The 20,908-nt window shown below is 40.3% G+C and overlaps 1 protein-coding gene across 7 annotated transcripts in view; it reads left to right on the top strand.

The window, feature by feature from the left end:
• TENM1 (teneurin transmembrane protein 1) overlaps window positions 1-20,908 on the top strand; it is a 618,409-nt gene that overhangs the window by 453,597 nt on the left and 143,904 nt on the right. For all 7 annotated transcript variants that reach the window (XM_010594654.3, XM_003414757.3, XM_003414758.4 and 4 more), the window contains 2 exons: window positions 1,767-2,028; window positions 7,508-7,775. In XM_010594654.3, coding sequence (XP_010592956.1) covers window positions 1,767-2,028; window positions 7,508-7,775 — 530 coding nt within the window. The remainder of the gene's footprint in view (window positions 1-1,766; window positions 2,029-7,507; window positions 7,776-20,908) is intronic.

Genomic DNA, 20,908 nt, shown 5'->3' with positions numbered 1-20,908 from the left:
GAGCATATGTTCTTATTTGGATGGCTTATTTTGTTTTTGTTTTCAAATAAATAAGCACTTTAGTTTTGAGTTGAGGTTTGGATGAAGCAAATAAACTTGCCCAAGGACACAGAGTCAAAACAACACAGAATGTGAACTAGAAGAAAGTTTTCTTGACAAGTAGTTTACGATTTCCCCCACTATACTTGCCTTAAACCACTCCTGCATTATCATGAATTCAGCCTCTGTGTCTTAAACCATAAGACATTTGGATTTTCTTTTTTTAGTTGAAATCTAGATTATTTTCTACAGCTAATGCAGTTCTTCAAATCCTCTTTTTGGAAACGCCTTAATATTACAGCTACTTGACTGAAAAATCAACAGTAAAAAATACAGCATTAGCCATCCTTTGCTACTGTCCATTTATCTCTATCTGGAAGGTTTGTACAACAAGACGCAATTGGTAATACTATAATAAATATAATAAATGTCATATGAAGGGAGTGGGAAGATGTCGTAATTAAGTCTGATTCCATATCAGGGCTTTTCGTCATTGAAAAGGTGTTTTACGGAAAGATCTTTTTTAATGCAGGGAATTGCTTACATCTCTCTCCTGTGGATTTAAGTTGTTTTGAGTATTAAGGAGCACCATATTGGCCTTTATCCATCTTTAAGATATAATGATAATAATTCACCATTATTTTACTTTTATATGGTATTTTATGCTTTTTGAATTCTTTTAAATACATTATCCAAAAAAATATCATTATACTTAAGAGAGAAGGAAGAACAATCTGGTGAACATTGAACTGAAATCTGAGTCTGTTATGCTCCAGTATAATAGATGTGTCAGAGTCGACATCTAGAAATGGACACAGTTGGCTTACAGGAGAGATAGTTGGATACAGAAGACATTGTTGGTGGAAATGGGCAGGATCCATTACAGGCTGTCTTACAGAAAGGACCAAAAGGCATGTTGGAGGGAACCAGAAATCCTAAGTCTAGGGTCCAAGTAGAATAGGGAGCCAAAGAGTTCCCATTGTGGAGGATTCAGGCATGGTACAGTTCAAGCAAATTTCACTGAACAATTTTCCTCTGCTGATGTCTTTCTCCAAATGCCATCTCAAAGATATCATCTGGTTTCTGAGGCTATGTCTGTGACCCAGAACAAGATATTTAACCTTTTGGATTCTCACTTTTCATATGTTACATTATAGGAATTTTTTGAGGATGAATAATGCATTATATTAAAGACGCTGTTGAATGTTAAGTGGTATCTTTCTGTTATCTCTAGTACCTGAAGGGAGAGCAGTGATGTCAGATTTGGCTTTGGAGAAAAGCAAGTAGTGATTTAGTTTAAGATAGTATTAAAATTGGCTTATAAATTCTGGGTGAATATCAACTGTTAGCATGGAAATTCTTCTCAAAAGTCTACTGAATAGTTAAAAGAAGTCACCCATGGGATAAATATTTAGCTAGAGGGAATTTATAAAATACAGAGTACAAACGGGCATAGTTAAGTCCCAGAAGAAAGAAACCCATTGCCGTCGAGTCCATTCCAACTCATAGTGACCCCACAGGACAGAGTAAAACTGCCCCATAGAGTTTCCAAGGAGCAGCTGGTGGATTTGAGCGGCCGACCTTTTTATTAGCAGCCAAACTCTTAACCACCGTGCCACCAGGGCTCCAAAAGAAAGAAAGGACACCAAAATCAACCTATTTTTATAACTTTAATTCCATTTTAATTGCTCATTTGGTTGAAACTGTCTTATATTTTTCCCTTTCAGCTTTGATCTCGTAGCAGTCGGTGGGATTTCTGTCGTCTTAATCTTTGACCGATCACCTTTCCTGTCTGAGAAGAGGACGCTCTGGTTGCCTTGGAATCAGTTTATTGTGGTGGAGAAAGTAACCATGCAGAGAGTTGTATCAGACCCACCATCCTGTGATATCTCCAACTTTATCAGCCCAAACCCTATTGTGCTGCCTTCACCACTCACTTCGTTTGGAGGGTCCTGTCCAGAGAGGGGAACTATTGTTCCAGAGCTCCAGGTGAGTACATTGGCCTTTGAATATATAAAATCGTGTACCATAAGGTAGTCAACAGTGCGAAATGTATGAATTCCTTTTCCTATTGCTCTTGCCAGCTCTGTAATATACCGCCCTTCCATTGTCAAGAGAAGCTTTCAAAGATAATCACTCTGGCACACATTTGCAGAGTAATTGGCCAGGGTATTTAGGTGCTATCTGTGGCCATGAAACAGAGCAAGATGAACTAGCTGTCATGAGAATTAAACCCCAATGCTTGACCTAATAAACGCTGTGCTCTAAAGAACAAAGTTGGCTGGCTCTACTCTGGTAACAGTATAATTGATGAGCTTAGACCATTTGTGATTTTGCATTAAAGCTTCTTAAGAAATCTACTTTGCACCCATTGTCTAGTTTGCTTCCATTGTCTAGTTTGAATCCATTGTCTTTGTTCTTAAAAGTCATGAAAACTCTTCTTGTTTAGCTGTGTTTCATAAAGATAGTTTTCAAGCCTGTAGAGTTTTTTTTATGTTTTGTTTCTGAGTATTAAAGCTTTATAGTCAGGGGAAGACATATTTTTGAGCGTTGAGATTCTAGGATGCCTGAATTTTTTATTAAGCATTCAATATTTTCTTTTCAAAATTAAACCATTCGAATGGCCACAGTACAATTCCAACACGTTATAGAAGCATTTCAATGATAGTTAAATGTAGAAGCCACCAAAATGGACTCATAAGTCTTATAAAGCCAGAACTCAAGAAGTGTACTCAAGAAAAGGTAAATGAACGCTCCAAAATAGGTGGTTTTTCTTCCATCACAACTTGCCCACTAGCTATTAGCAGTGCCCAGAGGATACCACTCATGAAAACCTACAAGAAAAGGAACCCAAAAAGTTGTTCCTTCTATCATTTTTATTGTTTTTCCTTAGAAAGGAAGAAAAAAAACAAGACAGTATTTAATGAGTACATTTGATTGGTACACCAATCCTTCACAGTTGTCATTAGGAAGTATGGCTGTTCTTTCAGCACAAAAGTTTTCAAAATGATCTAAGATCCCATGTTCCCTTAGGGAAATTAAGTACTAAGGTGCTAGTTGTCGCACAGCCCTTCATTATTGTTTTTCTGCTGCCATCTAAGAAGACAGAGCTGATGGGTGAATTCTGGCATCAAATAGCAAACGTAGAGAAAGAAAAACTGGGCCAAAAGTAGACCAGAAGGATTGGTGTCCTCAGAAACAGGAGCATGATAAGAAATCCTGGACAATAAGAGACACCATGTGTTTAACAATCAGTTTTGTTGTGTGCACTAGCTTGGAAGAGAGAGGATAAGGTTCTGAGCTAAAATTGAATGAAGGCATGAAAATATCCACACTATTCATGTCATCTTAAATATGTTCAATAGGGTGCATTCTTTCTTCAGAAGTTTTGAAAGACAAAAGTCACAGAACACAATTCCTTTTCCTTACAGAACACCATTATTGGTTGTTTAAATATTGGTTGTCAGTTTGTCGTACTGTGGGGGCTTGTGTGTTGCTGTGATGCTGGAAGCTATGCCACCGGTATTCAGATACCAGCAGGGTCACCCAAGGAGGACAGGTTTCAAGCTGAGCTTCCAGACTAAGACAGACTAGGAAGAAGGACCTGGCAGTCTACTTCTGAAAAGCATTAGCCAGTGAAAACTTTATGAATAGCAGCAGAACATTGTCTGATATAGTGCTTGGAAGATGAGCCCCATAGGTTGGAAGGTACTCAAAAGATGACTGGGGAAGAGCTGCCACCTCAAAGTAGAGTCAACCTTAATGACGTGGATGGAGTCAAGCTTTCAGGGCCTTCATTTGCTGATGTGGCACAACTCCGAATGAGAAGAAACAGCTGCAAACATCCATTAATAATCAGAACCTGGAATGTACAAAGTATGAATCTAGGAAAATTGGAAATGAAATGGAACACAGAAACATCAATATCCTAGGCATTAGTGAGCTGAAATGGACTGGTATTGGCCATTTTGAATCGGACAATCATATAGTCTACTACGCTGGGAATGATAACTTGGAGAGGAATGGTGTTGCATTCATTGTCAATAAGAACGTTTCAAGATCTATCCTGAAGTACAACGCTGTCAGTAACAGGATAATATCCATACGCCTACAAGGAAGACCAGTTAATACAACTATTATTCAAATTTATGCACCAACCACTAGGGCCAAAGATGAAGAAATAGAAAATTTTTATCAGCTGTTGCAGTCTGCAATTGATCGAACATGTAATCAAGATGCATTGATAATTACTGGTGATTGGAATGCGAAAGTTGGAAACAAAGAAGAAGGATCAGGAGTTGGAAAATATGGCCTTGGTGATAGAAACAATGTCGGAGATCAAATGATAGAGTTTTGCAAGACCAACGACTTCTTCATTGCAGATACCTTCTTTCACCAACATAAACGGCAACTATACACATGGACCTCACCAGATAAAACACACAGAAATCAAATTGACTACATCTGTGGAAAGAGACGATGGAAAAGTTCAATATCATCAGTCAGAACAAGGCCAGGGGCCGACTGGGGAACAGACCATCCATTGCTCATATGCAAGTTCAAGCTGAAACTGAAGAAAATCAGAGCAAGTCCACGAGAGCCAAAATATGACCTTGAGTATATCCCACCTGAATTTAGAGACCATCTCCAGACTAGATTTGATGCATTGAACACTAGTGACTGAAGACCAGACGAGTTGTGGAATGACATCAAGGACATCATCCATGAAGAAAGCAAGAGGTCACTGAAAAGACAGGAAAGAAAGAAAAGACCAAGGTGGATGTCAGAGGAGACTCTGAAACTTGCCCTTGAGCGTCGAGCAGCTAAAGCAAAAGGAAGGATTCATGAAGTAAAAGAACTGAACAGAAGATTTCAAAGGGCCTCTCCAGAAGACAAAATGAAGTATTATGATGACATGTGCAAAGAGCTGGAGATGGAAAACCAAAAGGGAAGAACACGCTCGGCATTTCTCAAGCTGAAAGAACCGAAGAAAAAATTCAAGCCTCGAGTTGTAATAGTGAAGGATTCCATGGGGAAAATATTAAACGACGCAGGAAGTGTCAAAAGAAGATGGAAGGAATACACAGTCCTTATACCAAAAAGAATTAGTCGATATTCAACCATTTCAAGAGGTGGCATATGATCAGGAACCGATGGTACTGAAGGAAGAAGTCCAAGCTGCTCTGAAGGCATTGGCGAAAAACAAGGCTCCAGGAATTGATGGAATATCAATTGAAATGTTTCAACAAACAGATGCAGTGCTGGAGGTGCTCACTTGTCTGTGCCAAGAAATATGGAAGACAGCTTCCTGGCCAACTGACTGGAAGAGATCCATATTTATGCCTATTCCCAAGAAAGGTGATCCAACTGAATGTGGAAATTATAGAACAATATCATTAATATCACATGCAAGCAAAATTTTGCTGAAGATCATTCAGAAACGGCTGCAGCAGTATATCGACAGGGAACTGCCAGAAATTCAGGCCAGTTTCAGAAGAGGACGTGGAACCAGGGGTATCATTGCTGATGTCAGATGGATCCTGGCTGAAAGCAGAGAATACCAGAAGGATGTTTACCTGTGTTTTATTGACTATGCAAAGGCATACGACTGTGTGGATCATAACAAACTGTGTATAACACTGCAAAGAATGGGAATTCCAGAACACTTAATTGTGCTCATGAGGAACCTTTACATAGATCAAGAGGCAGTTGTTCGGACAGAACAAGGGGTTACTGATTGGTTTAAAGTCAGGAAAGGTGTGCGTCAGGGTTGTAGTCTTTCACCATATCTATTTAATCTGTATGCTGAACAAATAATCCGAGAAGCTGGACTATATGAAGAAGAACGGGGCATCAGGATTGGAGGAAGACTTGTTAACAACCTGCGTTATGCAGATGACACAACTTTGCTTGCTGAAAGTGAAGAGGACTTGAAGCACTTACTAATGAAGATCAAAGACCACAGCCTTCAGTATGGATTGCACCTCAACATAAAGAAAACAAGAATTCTCACAACTGGACCAACGAGCAACATCGTGATAAACGGAGAAAAGATTGAAGTTGTCAAGGATTTCATTTTACTTGGATCCACAATCAACAGCCATGGACGCAGCAGTCAAGAAATCAAAAGACGCATTGCATTGGGCAAATCTGCTGCAAAGGACCTCTTCAAAGTGTTGAAGAGCAAAGATGTCACCCTGAAGACTAAGGTGCGCCTGACCCAGGCCATGGTATTTTGAATCACATCATATGCATGTGAAAGCTGGACAATGAGTAAAGAAGACCGAAGAAGAGTTGATGCCTTTGAATTGTGGTGTTGGCAAAGAATATTGACTATACCATGGACTGCCAAAAGAACGAAGAAATCTGTTTTGGAAGAAGTGCAGCCAGAATGCTCCTTAGAGGCAAGGATGGAGAGACAGGGTCTTACACACTTTGGACATGTTGTCAGGAGGGATCAGTCCCTGGAGAAGGACATCATGCTTGGCAGAATACAGGGTCAGCGGAAAAGAGCAACACCCTCAACAAGGTGGATTGACACAGTGGTTGCAACAATGAGCTCAAGCATAACAATGATTGTAAGGATGGCGCAGGACCAGGCAGTGTTTCGTTCTGTTGTGCATAGGGTCTCTATGAGTCGGATCCGACTCAACGACACCTAACAACAACAACAACAAAATCCATCTGTGTTAATAACCAAATAAATAATTGCAAATAATTAAAGAAGCCAAGTAGTAGTTTCACTCTGAGGCTAATGTTTAGTATAAGATTTGCAAAGGAGTTAATGGGAGTTATTTGCTTCCCAGTCACAGGTGCCAACTTGGAGAAACTTGTTCCCAGCTGTTGGTACATCTAGGCACAGAGAAATATGAAAGCAAAATTTGATTAAAGATTTGCCCTCAGAGTCATTCCAAACTTCCAAAGAAAACAAGTTTGATGGCAACAATAAAGATTAATTCTAGGCAAACTGTGATCTTTGTCATAAAATATTGCTTGCTGGGCCTGCCTCTAGAGTCCTTCCTCTTAGAGATCCTAACCTGAGTAAGGATTACAACAATGTTTTTGTGATATAAGACTTGACACCAAGCAAGGTTTTGTGTATGTATGTATAAGAAATAGACCCCTTAATGGAGACCATAGCACTGAATTGCTTGACACTCAGCAGTGTGATCTTTTCCAACTCCTACTAAGCAATAATTTGTGGAACACTGCTGAAAAACTGAAATTGTTCTTTCTCAATTTCAGGGGAAAAGGGAGAGCAATCATCAGGGTCGTCTGGGTTTCTTGTCCTCATGCAGATTTGGAGCAAAATTTGAAACCTATGGTTACACAACCTTACAAAGATTTGAAAACAAATGTCTTGACCTGCATACATCCCTTTAAGCATCTTTCTAAGGCAACAAAGCATTCAATTTCCTTATCTATCTGCAACCACTGATAAGAGCCCATTTGGCTTTTCTTCTTTCAGGTTGTGCAGGAGGAGATCCCCATTCCTTCCAGCTTTGTGAGGCTGAGTTATTTGAGCAGCCGTACCCCCGGGTATAAAACCTTGCTGCGGATCCTTCTGACACATTCAACGATTCCTGTGGGAATGATAAAAGTACACCTCACGGTAGCTGTGGAAGGACGACTCACACAGAAGTGGTTTCCTGCTGCAGTTAATCTCATCTACACATTTGCCTGGAACAAGACCGACATCTATGGACAGAAGGTTTGGGGCCTGGCAGAAGCTTTGGGTATGTTGAACCAATTCTATGTAAATAACAGTGTTACGTTAACAAAAGAGAAAATACTAGTTGCATATTAATTGTATTTGCAATAATTACAGGTTTCTTCTGTTTAAAGGATCTAAGGCATTTTTCATATAAATACTCCTTTTGGGTCTGTTTAGAGTTCTATTTTGCCACCGTTTTGCTTCTAAACGATTTTAGCTCCCCTTTCATGATGGCTGCATACCAGTGGAATCGCACAATATCTGACTTATAACTGTCTCCAGAGCTGAATGTTACCTTCTAACTGTGACCTTTGGTGTGGCATTCTTTGGGCCACGTTTTTGGATCTGACATTTAGGCTGTCATTTCCACTTAAAAACTACAAAACTCTAACTTATAGGCATCTCCACTTATTATCTCTTATGTCTAAGATGGGTAGACTCCATTAACTTGTTACTTCAGTAGGTTAAATAAAAAATCATTCTGCCTTCCTATTCCTTTTGATTTTCTGTAATCTTAAGACTTTAAAACCTGGAATCTTATACATAGTAGGGACCTTAAGAGGTCCTTTGGGCCTACAGTTTTCAGATCTGTAATTCTCTCAGACAAATGACATTTTTAAAAAAAGAGACTGAGCCACGTTTACCAACTTTTTATTTTTCCAAGTCAGAATACTAAAAAAAATAAAGAACACTGTGATCTACTATTGCAGTAGGTGCCGTTGAGTTAGTTTCAACACACAAAGACCTTATATACATGAAACACTGCCCAGTCCTGCACCATTCTCACAATCATTGCTATGTTTGAGTCCATTGTTGCAGCCACTGCATCAGTCCATCTTGTTGAGGATCTTCCTCTTTTTCACCCACCCTCTACTCTACCAAGCATGATGTCCTTCTCCAGGGCCTTGTCCCTCCTGATAACATGTCCAAAGTACGTGAGATGAAGGCTGGCCATCCTTGCTTCCAAAGAGCATTCTGGCTGTAATTCTTCCAAAACAGACTTGTTTGTTCTTCTGGCAGCCCATAGTATATTCAAGATTCTTCACCAACACCATAATTCCAAGGCGTGGCTTATTCTTCAGTCTTCCTTATTCATTGTCCAGCTTTCGAATGCATGTGAGGTGATTGAAGATAGCATGGCTTATGTCAGGCGCACCTTAGTCCTCAAAATGACATCCTTGCTTTTTAAACAGATTTGCCCAATGCAATGCGTCTTTTGATTTCTTGACTGCCGCTTCCATGGATGTTGATTGTGGATCCAAGTAAAATGAAATCCTTGACAACTTCAATCTTTTCCCTGTTTAGCATGATGCTGCTTATTGGTTCAGTTGTGATGAATTTTGTTTTCTTTATGTTGAAGTATAATCCATACTGAAGGCTGTAGTCTTCGATCTTTATTAGTAAGTGCTTCAAGTCCTCTTCACTTTCAGTAAGCAATGTTGTGTCATCTGCATAACACACATTGTTTATGAGTCTTCCTCTAATCCTGATGACTCATTCTTCATATAGTCCAGCTTCTTGGATGCTTTGCTCAGCATACAGATGGAATAAGTATGATGAAATGATACAAACCAGACTCACACCTTTCCTAATTTTAAACCATGCAGTATCCCCTTGTTCTGTTTGAACAACTGCCTTTTTTTTCTATGTACAGCTTCCACACGAGCACAATATATGTTCTGGAATTCCCATTCTTCAAAAGGTTATCCATAATTTGTTATGATCCCCACAGTCGAATGCCTTTGTGTAGTCAATAAAACACAGGCAAACATCTGTCTTAGCCATCTAGGGCTGCCACAACAGAAATACCACAAGTGGGTGGCTTCAACAAACACAAATTTATTCTCTCAAAATCTTGGAGGCTAGAAGTTCAAATTCAGGGTGCCAGCTCCAGAGGAAGGCCTTCTTCCTTGGTCAGTTCTAGGAGAAGGCCCCTGCCACTGACTCTCCCCGGCCTAGGAGCCTTTCAGCTCAGGGACCCCAGGTCCAAAGGACACGCACTCCTGGCCCCGCCTTCTTGGTGCCACGTGGTCCCCCTGTCTCTCCCCTCCACATCTCAGGAAAGACTGGCTCAATATTTGGATTAATCCTGTAGATTGAGTCTACATAACTGCTGCTAATCCCATCTCATTAACATCATAGAGGTATGATTTGCAACACATAGGAAAATCACATCAGATGACAAAATGGTGGACAATCACACAATACTAGGAATCATGGACTAGCCAAGTTGACAGATATTTTTTAAAAAAAAGTTTTTTCGGGGGGGGGGCACAATTCAATCCATGACAACATCTTTCTAGTACTCTCTGCTTTCAGCCAAGATCCCTCAGACATCAACAATGATGTTCCTCATTCCACGTCCTCTTCTGAATCTGGCTTGAATTTCTGGCAGTTCCCTGTCCATGTACTGCTACAACTGTTTTTGAATTTTCTTCAGCAAAATTTTTCTTGCGTGTGATATTAATGAAATTGTTTGATAATTTTCCCATTCTTTTGGATCACATTTCTTCGGAATGGGTACAAATATGGATCTATTCCAGTCAGTTGGCCAGGTAGCTGTCTTCCAAATTTCTTGGCATAGACAAGTGAGCTCTTCCAGCGTTGCATCCATTTGTTGAAACATCTCAGTTGGTATTCCCTCAATTTCTGGAGCCTTGTTTTTCACCAATACTTTCAATGCAGCTTGGACTTCTTCCTTCAGTACCATCAGTTCTTGATCATATGTTACCTCCTGAAATGGTTGAACATTGACTAATCTTTTTGTGTGCAATGACTCTGTGCATTCTTTCCATCCTCTCTTTATGCTTACTATGTCGTTCAATATTTTCCCCATAGAAACCTTCAATATTGCAACTCGAGGCTTGAATTTTTTCTCCAGCTCTTTTAGCTTGAGAAATGCTGAGTGTGTTTTTTCCTTTTGGTTTTCTAACTCCCGGTCTTTGCACATTTCATTATAATACTTTACTATTGCCTACCACTACCATAATTTTATAAAGCAGGGATACCTTAGTGCCAAAAATGGGTAATAGTTTGTCATAAGAAATGGTGGTAAGCAACCTGACAATGACAGAGAGAGACAGAAAGACATCAATGTCACTCTGTGGGAGACCGTGAAAACTTTCTGAGGGACCTGGCACAAAATCTGTAGATCTACATTTGGGAGCCATTGATTCTTGTGCCTTCGGGCAACATCTCACGGAAACCACCTTTGGACAGATGAGAAGACTATTTTTAAAGCTCTAGCCTCCCTTGGAAGTCTCTATCATGGTACAACTCCCATATGCCCATTGCCTGTTGCCGTCGAGTCAATTCCGACTTATAGCTACCCAATAGGGCAGAGTAGACTGCCACATCTTTCTCCCTCGAAACTCTCATATGGCTGACCTATATTTCTTAGACTACAATGTGTCAATTTCCTCTCGTTCTTTTCAGAGGAAAATAAAACGAAACCAAACCCATTGCCGTTGAGTCGATTCCAACCAACAGCGACCCTATGGGACAGAGTAGAACTGCCCCATAGGGTTTCCAAGGAGCAGCTGGTGGATTCAAATGGCCGATCTTTTGGTTAGCAGCTGAGCTCTTAACCACTGTGCCACTAGAGGAAAATAGGGGGAAAAAAAAGACTGATGGCCCTTCTCTGCCCAAGAGGCCCTCATGTACTTAAATAATTGACTCACCTGTGTTGCAGTCTATGAGAATTCAAGGAACGGATTCAGATTCCCTCAGTAACCGTCCTTTTTCCTCAGCTTCTCATACCCTGTGGTCTGCTGGTTTGCTCTGTGCCTTGCACTCAGATTCCTCTGGACTGGGTCAGCCAGCTGCTATACAATATAAAACACCCCTGTAAAGCAGAGCTGTAACTACCACTGAGGTTGCTGTCCAGCCCACAGGGTCCTGCTCAATCCTTGTTCCAGTGACTAAAGTGGTTAAGAGAACAACTCTGGAGACAGACTCCCTTCCTGGGTTCATATCATCCCTTCTCTACTTACTAGCTGTATGACATTGGGTAAATTACTTAGTCTCTGAATACCACAGTTTCTCCATCTGTGAACTGAGTGCCATAAATAGCATATTTACTCATAGGTTCATCATGATATGAGAATTAAATGAGATGAGTAATATAAAGTGCTTGGCACATGCTAAGCACTCAACAAATGTTGGTTGCTGGTATTTCTATTTCAATTTTGCTGTGGCCAGGGTATTGGGATCACATGGTATAAAGCATGGAGCCTATGCAGATGTCTGTTGCCTCAGCTTCTCTAAGAAAGGGGCTTTGGGTATGACAGGCAGGCAGTCCCTCTCTGTTAGTTGTTTTTCATTTGCCCTCCCTGCCCACTCCACCACTCCCACACACACGTACAATCTCTTCTCTTCCATTCTCTGTTCTGTGCCCTGAGATGCTAGCTTCTATAGATTGCATTGAGTAGACTCCTTTGCCTTCCGGATTCCCATTTGACTTGGCCAATGGGTGACACCAACCAGAGATTAGGAAGGAGAGAGAGGTGAGGGTATGTATCCCTTTTCAAGCCTCACTGCTTCACATGCAGTTCTGGTAGTGGCTACATTAGAAAATGGTAGCTCCTGTTGAGTAGCCTCTTTTCCATATCCCCAAGCACTCTCTGGGCTTCTATGTCATCATTCCCATCTCTTTGCCCTTGCAAGCCTAGAGGGCTTCCCACTGTTGCCAGTCCCTGGATAGGTCACCATTCCTTATTGATTTCCTTAGCGCTGACCCGTTACCAAAAAACTCATTGCCATGGAGTCAATTCCAACTCATAGTGACCCTATAGGACAGGGTAGAACTGCTCCATAGGGTTTCCAGGGAACACCTGGTAGATTCGAATTGCTGACCTTTTGGTTAGCACCAAACTCTTAACCACTATGCCACCAGGGTTTCCTAGCTCTGCTCACACCTCTGTAAATAGTCCCTTTTTCAGTTCTCTACAGTGAATACTTGTGAGTGTGACATTTGATTCCTGCTGGGACCCTGACCGATGTGTACTCAAAGCCTCACATTCTCCTCTCCAGGATATTATTCTGTAGCGCTTGCTTCACTAGGTGGAATTCCTGTAACTATTCTCCATAGATCTTTGTTATCCAATTCCTTACGACCCTCCTCAGAACCCGTGCTGGGTTTTTTCCCCCACTTTTTTTTTTAATTGTGACATGTAGAAATTTATCCTGTATACTCCTGTAGAACTAGCTGACTGATACAATAAGTAGCAGTCATTGCTTATTAGGCCTCTCATAAATGCAGCTCAACCTCACCTCTTTTTAAAATAACAGTTTTCGTTGTTGTTGGTTAGATTCCGACTCACAGGGACTCTGTGTACAACAGAAAAAACACTGCCCAGTCTTGCACCATCCTCACAATCATTGTTATATTTCCACACATCATTGTAGCTACTGTGTCTGTCCATCTCGTTGAGGGTCTTTCTCTATTTTTCTGACCCTCTACTTTACCAAGCATCATGTCCTTCTCCAGGAACTGGTCCCTCCTGATAACATGTCCAAGTTTGTGAGACAAAGCCTCACCATCCTGGCTTCTAATGAGCATTCTGGCTATACTTCCAAGACAGATTTGTTCATTCTTCTAGCAGTCTGTGGTATATTCCGTATTCTTCACCAACACCATAATTCAAAGGTGTCAATCCTTTTTGGTTCTTCCTTACTCATTGTCCAGCTTTCACATGCATATGAGGCATTTGAAAATATAGTGGCTTGGGTCAGGACCACCCTAGTCCTCAAGGTGACATCTTTGCTTTTTAACACTTTAAAGAGGTCTTTTGCAGATTTACTCAATACAACACAGGTTTATTGAGATATAACTCACATACCATAAAGTTCACCCTTTTAAAGTGTACAATTCTGTGGGTTTTAGTATATTCACAAGGTTATGCAACCATCATTACTATCTAGTTCCAGAACTTTTTAATCACTTCAAAAGGTAACCTGTACCCATTAAGCAGTCACTACCCGTCCTCCTCTCCACCTACTCCCTGATGACCACTAGTCTACTTTCTGTCTCTATATATTTGCCTACTCTGGATATTTCAAACAAATCGAATCGTATAACGTGTTCTTTTGTGACTGGCCTCTTTCACTTGTCGTAATGTTTTCAAGTTTCATACATGTTATAGCATGTAACAGTATTTCATTCTTTTTTAAGACAGAATAATATTCTTTTGTATGGCTATACCACATTTTGTTTGCCCATTCACAGTTGATGAACATTCAAGTTGTTTCCACCTTTTGACTCTTCTGAATAGTACTGCTATGTGCATTCATTTACAAGGTTTTGGTTGAACACCTGTTTTTAGTTCTTTTGGGTATATATCTAGAAGTGGAATTGCTGGGTCATATGACAAATCTGTTTTTAATTTATTGAGGAACCACCAAATTATTTTCCACAATGGCTGTATCATTTTTTCAACCTCACTTTATTTATAAGATGTGTTAAAAAAAACTTCCTTTTAAATAACTTCAGCGCTAGAGATTCTAAAATCTCCCTCCTTATTCTAGTTAAGCACCCTTAAATGACCTACTTTCTAAAATGTCCATGGATGATTGAATACACAACTAAAACACAAAGAGAAGCAGGCTTTCTAGTACAGACACCAGTACTGAAGCCTCCATTCCTATTGTTTGTTTATGGGTGTTGGTTTACTTCCTATTTCTAAAATTGTGTTCCCAGTCAAAACTTCCTCAAGCATTCCAGCTATTTTTGTTAGTTGCTGTCTAGTCAGCTCATAGCAACTTTATGTATAACATAATGAAACATTGCCCAGTCCCGCACCACCTGCATGATCTTTGATATGTTTGAGCCCATTGTTGCAATGGTTGGTGGATTCCAACTATAAAATGGCCTTAACTAAGATGCTTAAAAAATATGGTATTGGTTCCTTTTTAAGGCTAATAACAGTAAGAAAAACAAGAGTTGATGAAAAAAAAAAAAAAAAAACCAAGCCAGTTGCTGTCAAGTCTATTCTGACGCGTGGCGACCCTGTGTGTTTCAGAGTAGAACTGTGCTTCATAGAATTTTCATGACTGTGACCCCTTGAAAGCAGATCAGCAGCAAGGCACCTGTAAGTGGGTTTGAGCCACCACCCTTTCAGTTAGTAGCTGAGCACTTAACCATTTGCGCCACACAGAGCATCCAAGAGACAATGAACACAGTGAGAGAATGTCCAAAGAGGAAGGAAAAAATGTTCCTTGTGTTTTATGTGCACTTGGGGGCACATTTTTTAGGGTAGGTAGAGAAAGGAAAGTGGCAAGGCTCTCAAGCTGAGCAGCCAAACTAATTGCAGGTGTGGTACCTAGGATGGAGTATGGATTATTTATATTGTAGAAAGTGTCGCTGGTAGCTTCATCATGGTTTTCAAGTAGGTTGAAGTGATTTTATTTATTAGACGGTTTCCATCTCCATGGACAATAAGAGAATTTTCTGACAGTGGTAAAGTATTAGAACAGGTGGTAGAGTGAAGATGGAGAATCTACTTCCCTGAAGATGGATTTCGAGTCCCTTAAGAACACAACAGACAATGAATGGTTTAGGCAATAAATGGATGGAGACAAAAATATCAAATATGTGGCATTTGAGCTGGTACCTTAATAGCTTTGACTGAATTGAAAGAAAGGGCTAGGGAGGGAGAAGGGGAGGAAGATTTATTTGTTCTCTTGGCCATATTTAATAGCCATATTTAATGTGGTGGTATAGTGGTTAAGAGCTCGGCTGCTAACCAAAAGGTCAGCAGTTCAAATCTAACAGGAGCTCCATGGAAACCCTGTGGGGCAGTTCTACTGTCTCTATAGGGTCACTATGAGTCCGAATCGACTCGACTGCAGTGTTTTTTTTTTAACCGATGTAGAAGTAAACAGACTAAATATTGTACCAGTTACTAACAGTGATGCTTATATCCCACCCTTCTCAGATTTCCTTAGGATTCAAAAATCCTAGTATAGTCTTTTGATAGACCAATGCCCCCCTCCAAAGATGTCCGTATCATAATCCCCAGAACCTATGAATATGTTACAATACATACCAAAAGGGAATTAAGGTTGCAGATGGAATTAGGGTTGCTAATCAACTGAACTTATGGAGCCCTGATGGCCCAGTGGTTAAAACAATCAACTGCTAACCAAAAGGTCAACGGTTCGAAACCACCAACGGCTCTGCAGGAGAAAGATGTAGCAGTCTGCTTCTGTAGAGATTTACAGGCTTCGAAACCCTATGGGGTCCCTGTGAGTCAGAATCGAATTGATGGCAGTGGGGTTTTGGGAATCAACTGACCTTAAAATAGGGAGATTTATCCTGGATTATCTAGGTGGGCCCAACGTAATCACAAGGGTCCTTAAAAGCGGAACAGGGAGGCAGAAGAAAAGGTTAGAGTTGGAGGAAGGTAAAACTACAGAAGACAGGCACAGAGAGATGCAACATTGGTGGTTTTGAAGATGGGGGAAGTGAGCTATAAGCCAACGGATGGGCTGGCCTCTAGAGGCTGGAAAAGGCAAGGAAGTGGATTCTCCCTTAGGGCCCCCCAGAAGGAATGCAGCCCTGCTGACGCCTTGATTTTAGTCCACTTATGCCCATTTCAGACTTTGGACCTCCTTAACTGTGAGATGAGAAATGTGTGTTGTTATAAGCCTTTAAGTTTGTGGTAATTTGTTACAGCAGTGGTAGGAAACTAACACAAGCCTTGACCAACGTTCATATGGTCCCAGTGGTAGCAAGGATTTTAGGTTAAAACTATGGCCAAAAAGGTCTCCCACTCTTCTCCTTTCCCTGCCAGTTAAATAAGAATCTCTGACCCACTCAATTTTGGGTGATAGAAGAGGGGTTCAGGTTTAAACAAGTTGGATTTGAAGTGACGCCAAATACACACTGCTGTCGAGTCGATTCCGACTCATAGCGACCCTATAGGACAGAGTAGAACTGCCCCATAGAGTTTCCAAGGAGCGCCTGGTGGATTCGACCTGCTGACCTCTTGTTAGCAGCCGTAGCACTTAACCCAAGTGGAAATGCCCACATAGTTTGAAATGCGGAACTCTTGTTTCTCACACAGTTCAGCTGTAGGGAATTGGTGTGACCGCTAAGGGCAATAGTGTGGCAAAAGAAGAATAGAGTGTTGAGGGGCAGCCAAAATGAGAAAAGGAGTAACTAAGATCCTAAGGTATCCCACCATTTTATAAATAATGGAACAGACTCCCAACTGGAGGGATAATGCCAAAGTGAATAAATTAGTAACAGAGGTTGTGAGAACTCCTTCCTGGGAGAAGTATCAGTGGCAACTGATAAGATTGATTAATCCAAGTACAATATTGATCAAGTGGAAGAAGAGGAAAGTCACCCCCAGGGTTCCAGTACAAAAGCCACAATCATCACTTCATCCGGCTTAAAGATTTTGTTGTCTGATGCAGAGACAAGACTCCCCTGCTAAAAACTCCATGTAAACATTTGAAATATTTTGGCCTTAGTGCTTTACTCTCTGGCTCTAAGGCCTGATGTCTGGAAATCATTGTGTTTTATCTGATTTCTTTCTCAACTCTGCTGCTTGCAAAACAATGTGAAAAAAAAATATTATTGTTAAGTTCACCGCTGTTAAAATTCTAGAGAAGGCTTATTTAATTTGACAAAAATGGCTTGTTCAGGGGCTCTGATCTGCATTCATTATGTGAATTTTGTCAAAATAATTCCCTATGTCCGCCTGTGTCCGCATATATTATCAATATGTAATCATGCATTCTGCCTGGTCTTCACTTTAATTAAATTAAATTACAGCGGTTTAGCGTCCTGAAAGTTCAGAAAATCAGCCCTCTGCCTTTAGTAGCACCGCTCTAAACAATTCTATTTTTCTTCAAGGTTATTGGCAACAACAATTGCATAATTATTTAGTACAGTAGTTTGGCTGGAAAGCGTGGTGTTTCAGGGAGAACTAGACTTACTAAAAGTTCACAACACATAGGAAAAAAAAAGTATGTCTAAATTGCAGTAGAGAGAAACAGGGGAGCATTAATAGTAATAGGTGCTAAGCTACAGTTGCTTTGTGCACACAGAACATTCCTGAGAACGATGCTATAGTGTTCATAAATTTCCCTTCAGTAAAACTTAAGTAGGCTGGGCAGCCACAAAAATAGCATCTACTGAATATTTTAATAATAAATGAGTTGTGCTTTACAATTTGCAAAGTATTTTCACATACATTATCTCATTTTAATCTGTAGAACATCCCTGCCTGGTAAGCACAGCAGGATTAATGTGATCGTCATTTTTACAGAGGGGGAAACTGAGGTTCAGCAAGAGTACGTGACAGAGCAAGGAGATTCAAACTCGGGTCTCCCGGTCCTGAGTTCTCTATGAGTCTCACTGCTTTCTCTTTTAACTAAAGTGACCAACCCACCTGCCAGAGTGCCTAGTTCAATGCCCCAGTGGCTTTCTGTCAAAGAAGCTAGCAGAGATAATAATCTTTCATCATTTCTCTCCACTCAGGAATTCATAATCATTAACTGAGAGCAGGACTGTTGTATCCATTCTACTTTCTAGGCACAGTGCCAAGGATATGAGTTTTTCAAGGCCTTCGACAAATATTTGCAACCAGAAAAATAAGTTTATTGGCACCAAAATCTGAAAAGAAAATCAGAAAATCAACTCTAATAAATGTTTAAATAGACATTTGTCTGCAAAATGGAGCATTATGTCACCCAGTCATTTGCAACTCAATTCCTACATTTACATATAGAAATATGTTTAATGTGGGGTATGGGTCGTGTCCATTTTAATATGTCTGATAAGATGTGAGATGGGACCTCCAAAAGTAAAAGTGCCTGGAGTCTACCAAGGTTTTAAAATGGCCCTGACTGATGCCCTGGTAAGCAAGTGGTTTGTGCCCATTTCAAACTGCTGGTCACACCTATTAGTAAATTGGGAAAACCATTTGGTGAGTCTCAACCAACAATGCTATTAAAAAATGGAATAGAGTGGAATAAAAGTGAACAGAATAGATGAGAAGAGAAACTACTAGAATTTGATGGTAATAAAAGAGTATCTTTTTGTAAAACTTCTGTTTCCGTTATACATGCGTGTATCTCCCTATGTGCATCTGCATCACGTTTAATAAATTGTGTTTCTTATGACTGTCAAGCATAAAAAGCTGAAAACCATTCGTAAGATCATAAACTTGAGAGATTGAAAAATGATTTACCAAACCATGTGACTCCTTTTCCAGGTCAATATTTATGACTATTCTTGGCACCCAGTCCCCTATACGCACCCATCTCTGGGCATTACAGAGATATTCCTTCAGGATTGAGTGACCATATAATTTATCATTTAAACCAAGACACTTTTGAAACTGAAAGGAGATGCTGTAAATACTTCCATCAAGATGACATCATAACCTTGGCCAACTACGATAGACGGTACTTTTACTTCAGGGCTCTCCCTAGCTTCCAAACCTAATTTCTTAAATTCTGAGACAATAAAAAGTTATTCATTTAGCACTTCTAGATTGTGGGTGTTTCCGTTAATAGCTGTGATCCAGCATAGTCAAAAAAAAGCATGTGCCTATGAGTCAGTGAGTTTGAGCTCTGGTTCTGCCATTTACTAACCAGATGGCCTTGGACTAGTCAGTTCACCTCTCTGAGTTTTTATCATTTCATCTATTAAACTGGAGTAAACATGTCTTCCTCATGAGTTTTTAATGAGTCTTAAAATTAGATAAAATACACAATTTTTTTAGCTGTATGTGTTATGCAAATGTAAGGTGATATTTTCTGTGGTAGTTACTAAGGAAGCCGGAGCCCTGGTGGCACAGTGGTTAAGAGCTCAGCTGCTAACCAAAAGGTCGGCAGTTCAAATCCAACAGCTGCTCCTTGGAAACAGATACTAAGGAAGCCACAGATAAAAGTTCCAGAAAGTGGGTAGTCCTTCAGGATATGGCCTCGCTCACGTGACAAATTATCTTGCTGGCACATAGAGGGGCTGAAGGCTTGCCGAGTCGTTAAATAACATCTTTCTTTCCACTGCAATATTGCATCCCTTTTAATCAATCACATTGTTTCAAAGGATAGCCAGTCTATTTTAAACATGATGTTATTTTCTAAAACTCCCAAACAAAAAACAAAACAAAAAAAAACTCCCAAACAAAGCCTCCCAAATAAAAATGCCTAAATACAGCTAGAAGATAGTAGTAGTCTTTTGCTTTATTGTTTTTACTGGGGGTGGAAGGTGATAGGGTAGGAATTGTTCTTCTTGTTTTGTTTTGATTCAGTAGAAAGTGACTCCCTAGCCACCCTGACCTTCTTTCAGTCTCCCAAGTCTCAAGGCCTCACACATGTACCATTCTCTCTCCCTGCAATGCTCTTCTCTACTCTTCATGAGGTAAATCCTTTCTCCAGAAACGGGCCTTTCCTCACCTACCCATTCCAAAGGAGATTCCTTTGCTGTACACTCATAACACCCTGCATTTTTCCATTTAACATTTATCACAATTTATATATATATATGGAAACCCTGGTGGCATAGTGGTCAAGAGCTATGGCTGCTAACCAAAAGATCGGCAGTTTGAATCCACCAGGCACCCCTTGGAAACCCTACGGGGCAGTTCTACTCTGTCCTATATGGTCACTATGGGTCAGAACTGACTCAACGGCAATGGTTTTTTGCTTTTTAATTGTATGTGTGTATATATATATATGTATATATATATATATATATTTATATATACACACACGCACACATATATATATTTGTCTGTGTGTCTGTTATTTGCTTTTTTTTAAGAATATAAACTCTGTTGGGATGGAGCTGTATTTTTCTCTTGTTCATCCTCATATCCTCAGTGCCCCACACAGTGCCTGACAACAGGAGGGATTCATTAAATATTGCATATGTGTTCAATGACTAAATGAACAAATGGATAAAGACAGAGGCTGAGGGTGACCCGCTGGCCTTGCTCATATAATAGGACGAATGGTAGGCTTGGCAAGGGAGGGAGAGCAGTGCCCAGGTACACAAAGGCACTCACAAATTTGTATGTGAGCCAGTATATCACCCTGCCTTCTGTGGCACATAGGTTATCCAAATTTGCTTTTATACAGCTAGGCTTGGACAAAGCAGCCAGAAAAAAAAAATCTCCTAATATTAGGTGTCAGTGT

Source organism: Loxodonta africana, chromosome X (genome assembly GCF_030014295.1).
Source record: "Loxodonta africana isolate mLoxAfr1 chromosome X, mLoxAfr1.hap2, whole genome shotgun sequence".
Classification (NCBI taxonomy): Eukaryota; Metazoa; Chordata; class Mammalia; order Proboscidea; family Elephantidae; genus Loxodonta; species Loxodonta africana.
This window is presented reverse-complemented; position numbering and strand designations above follow the sequence as displayed.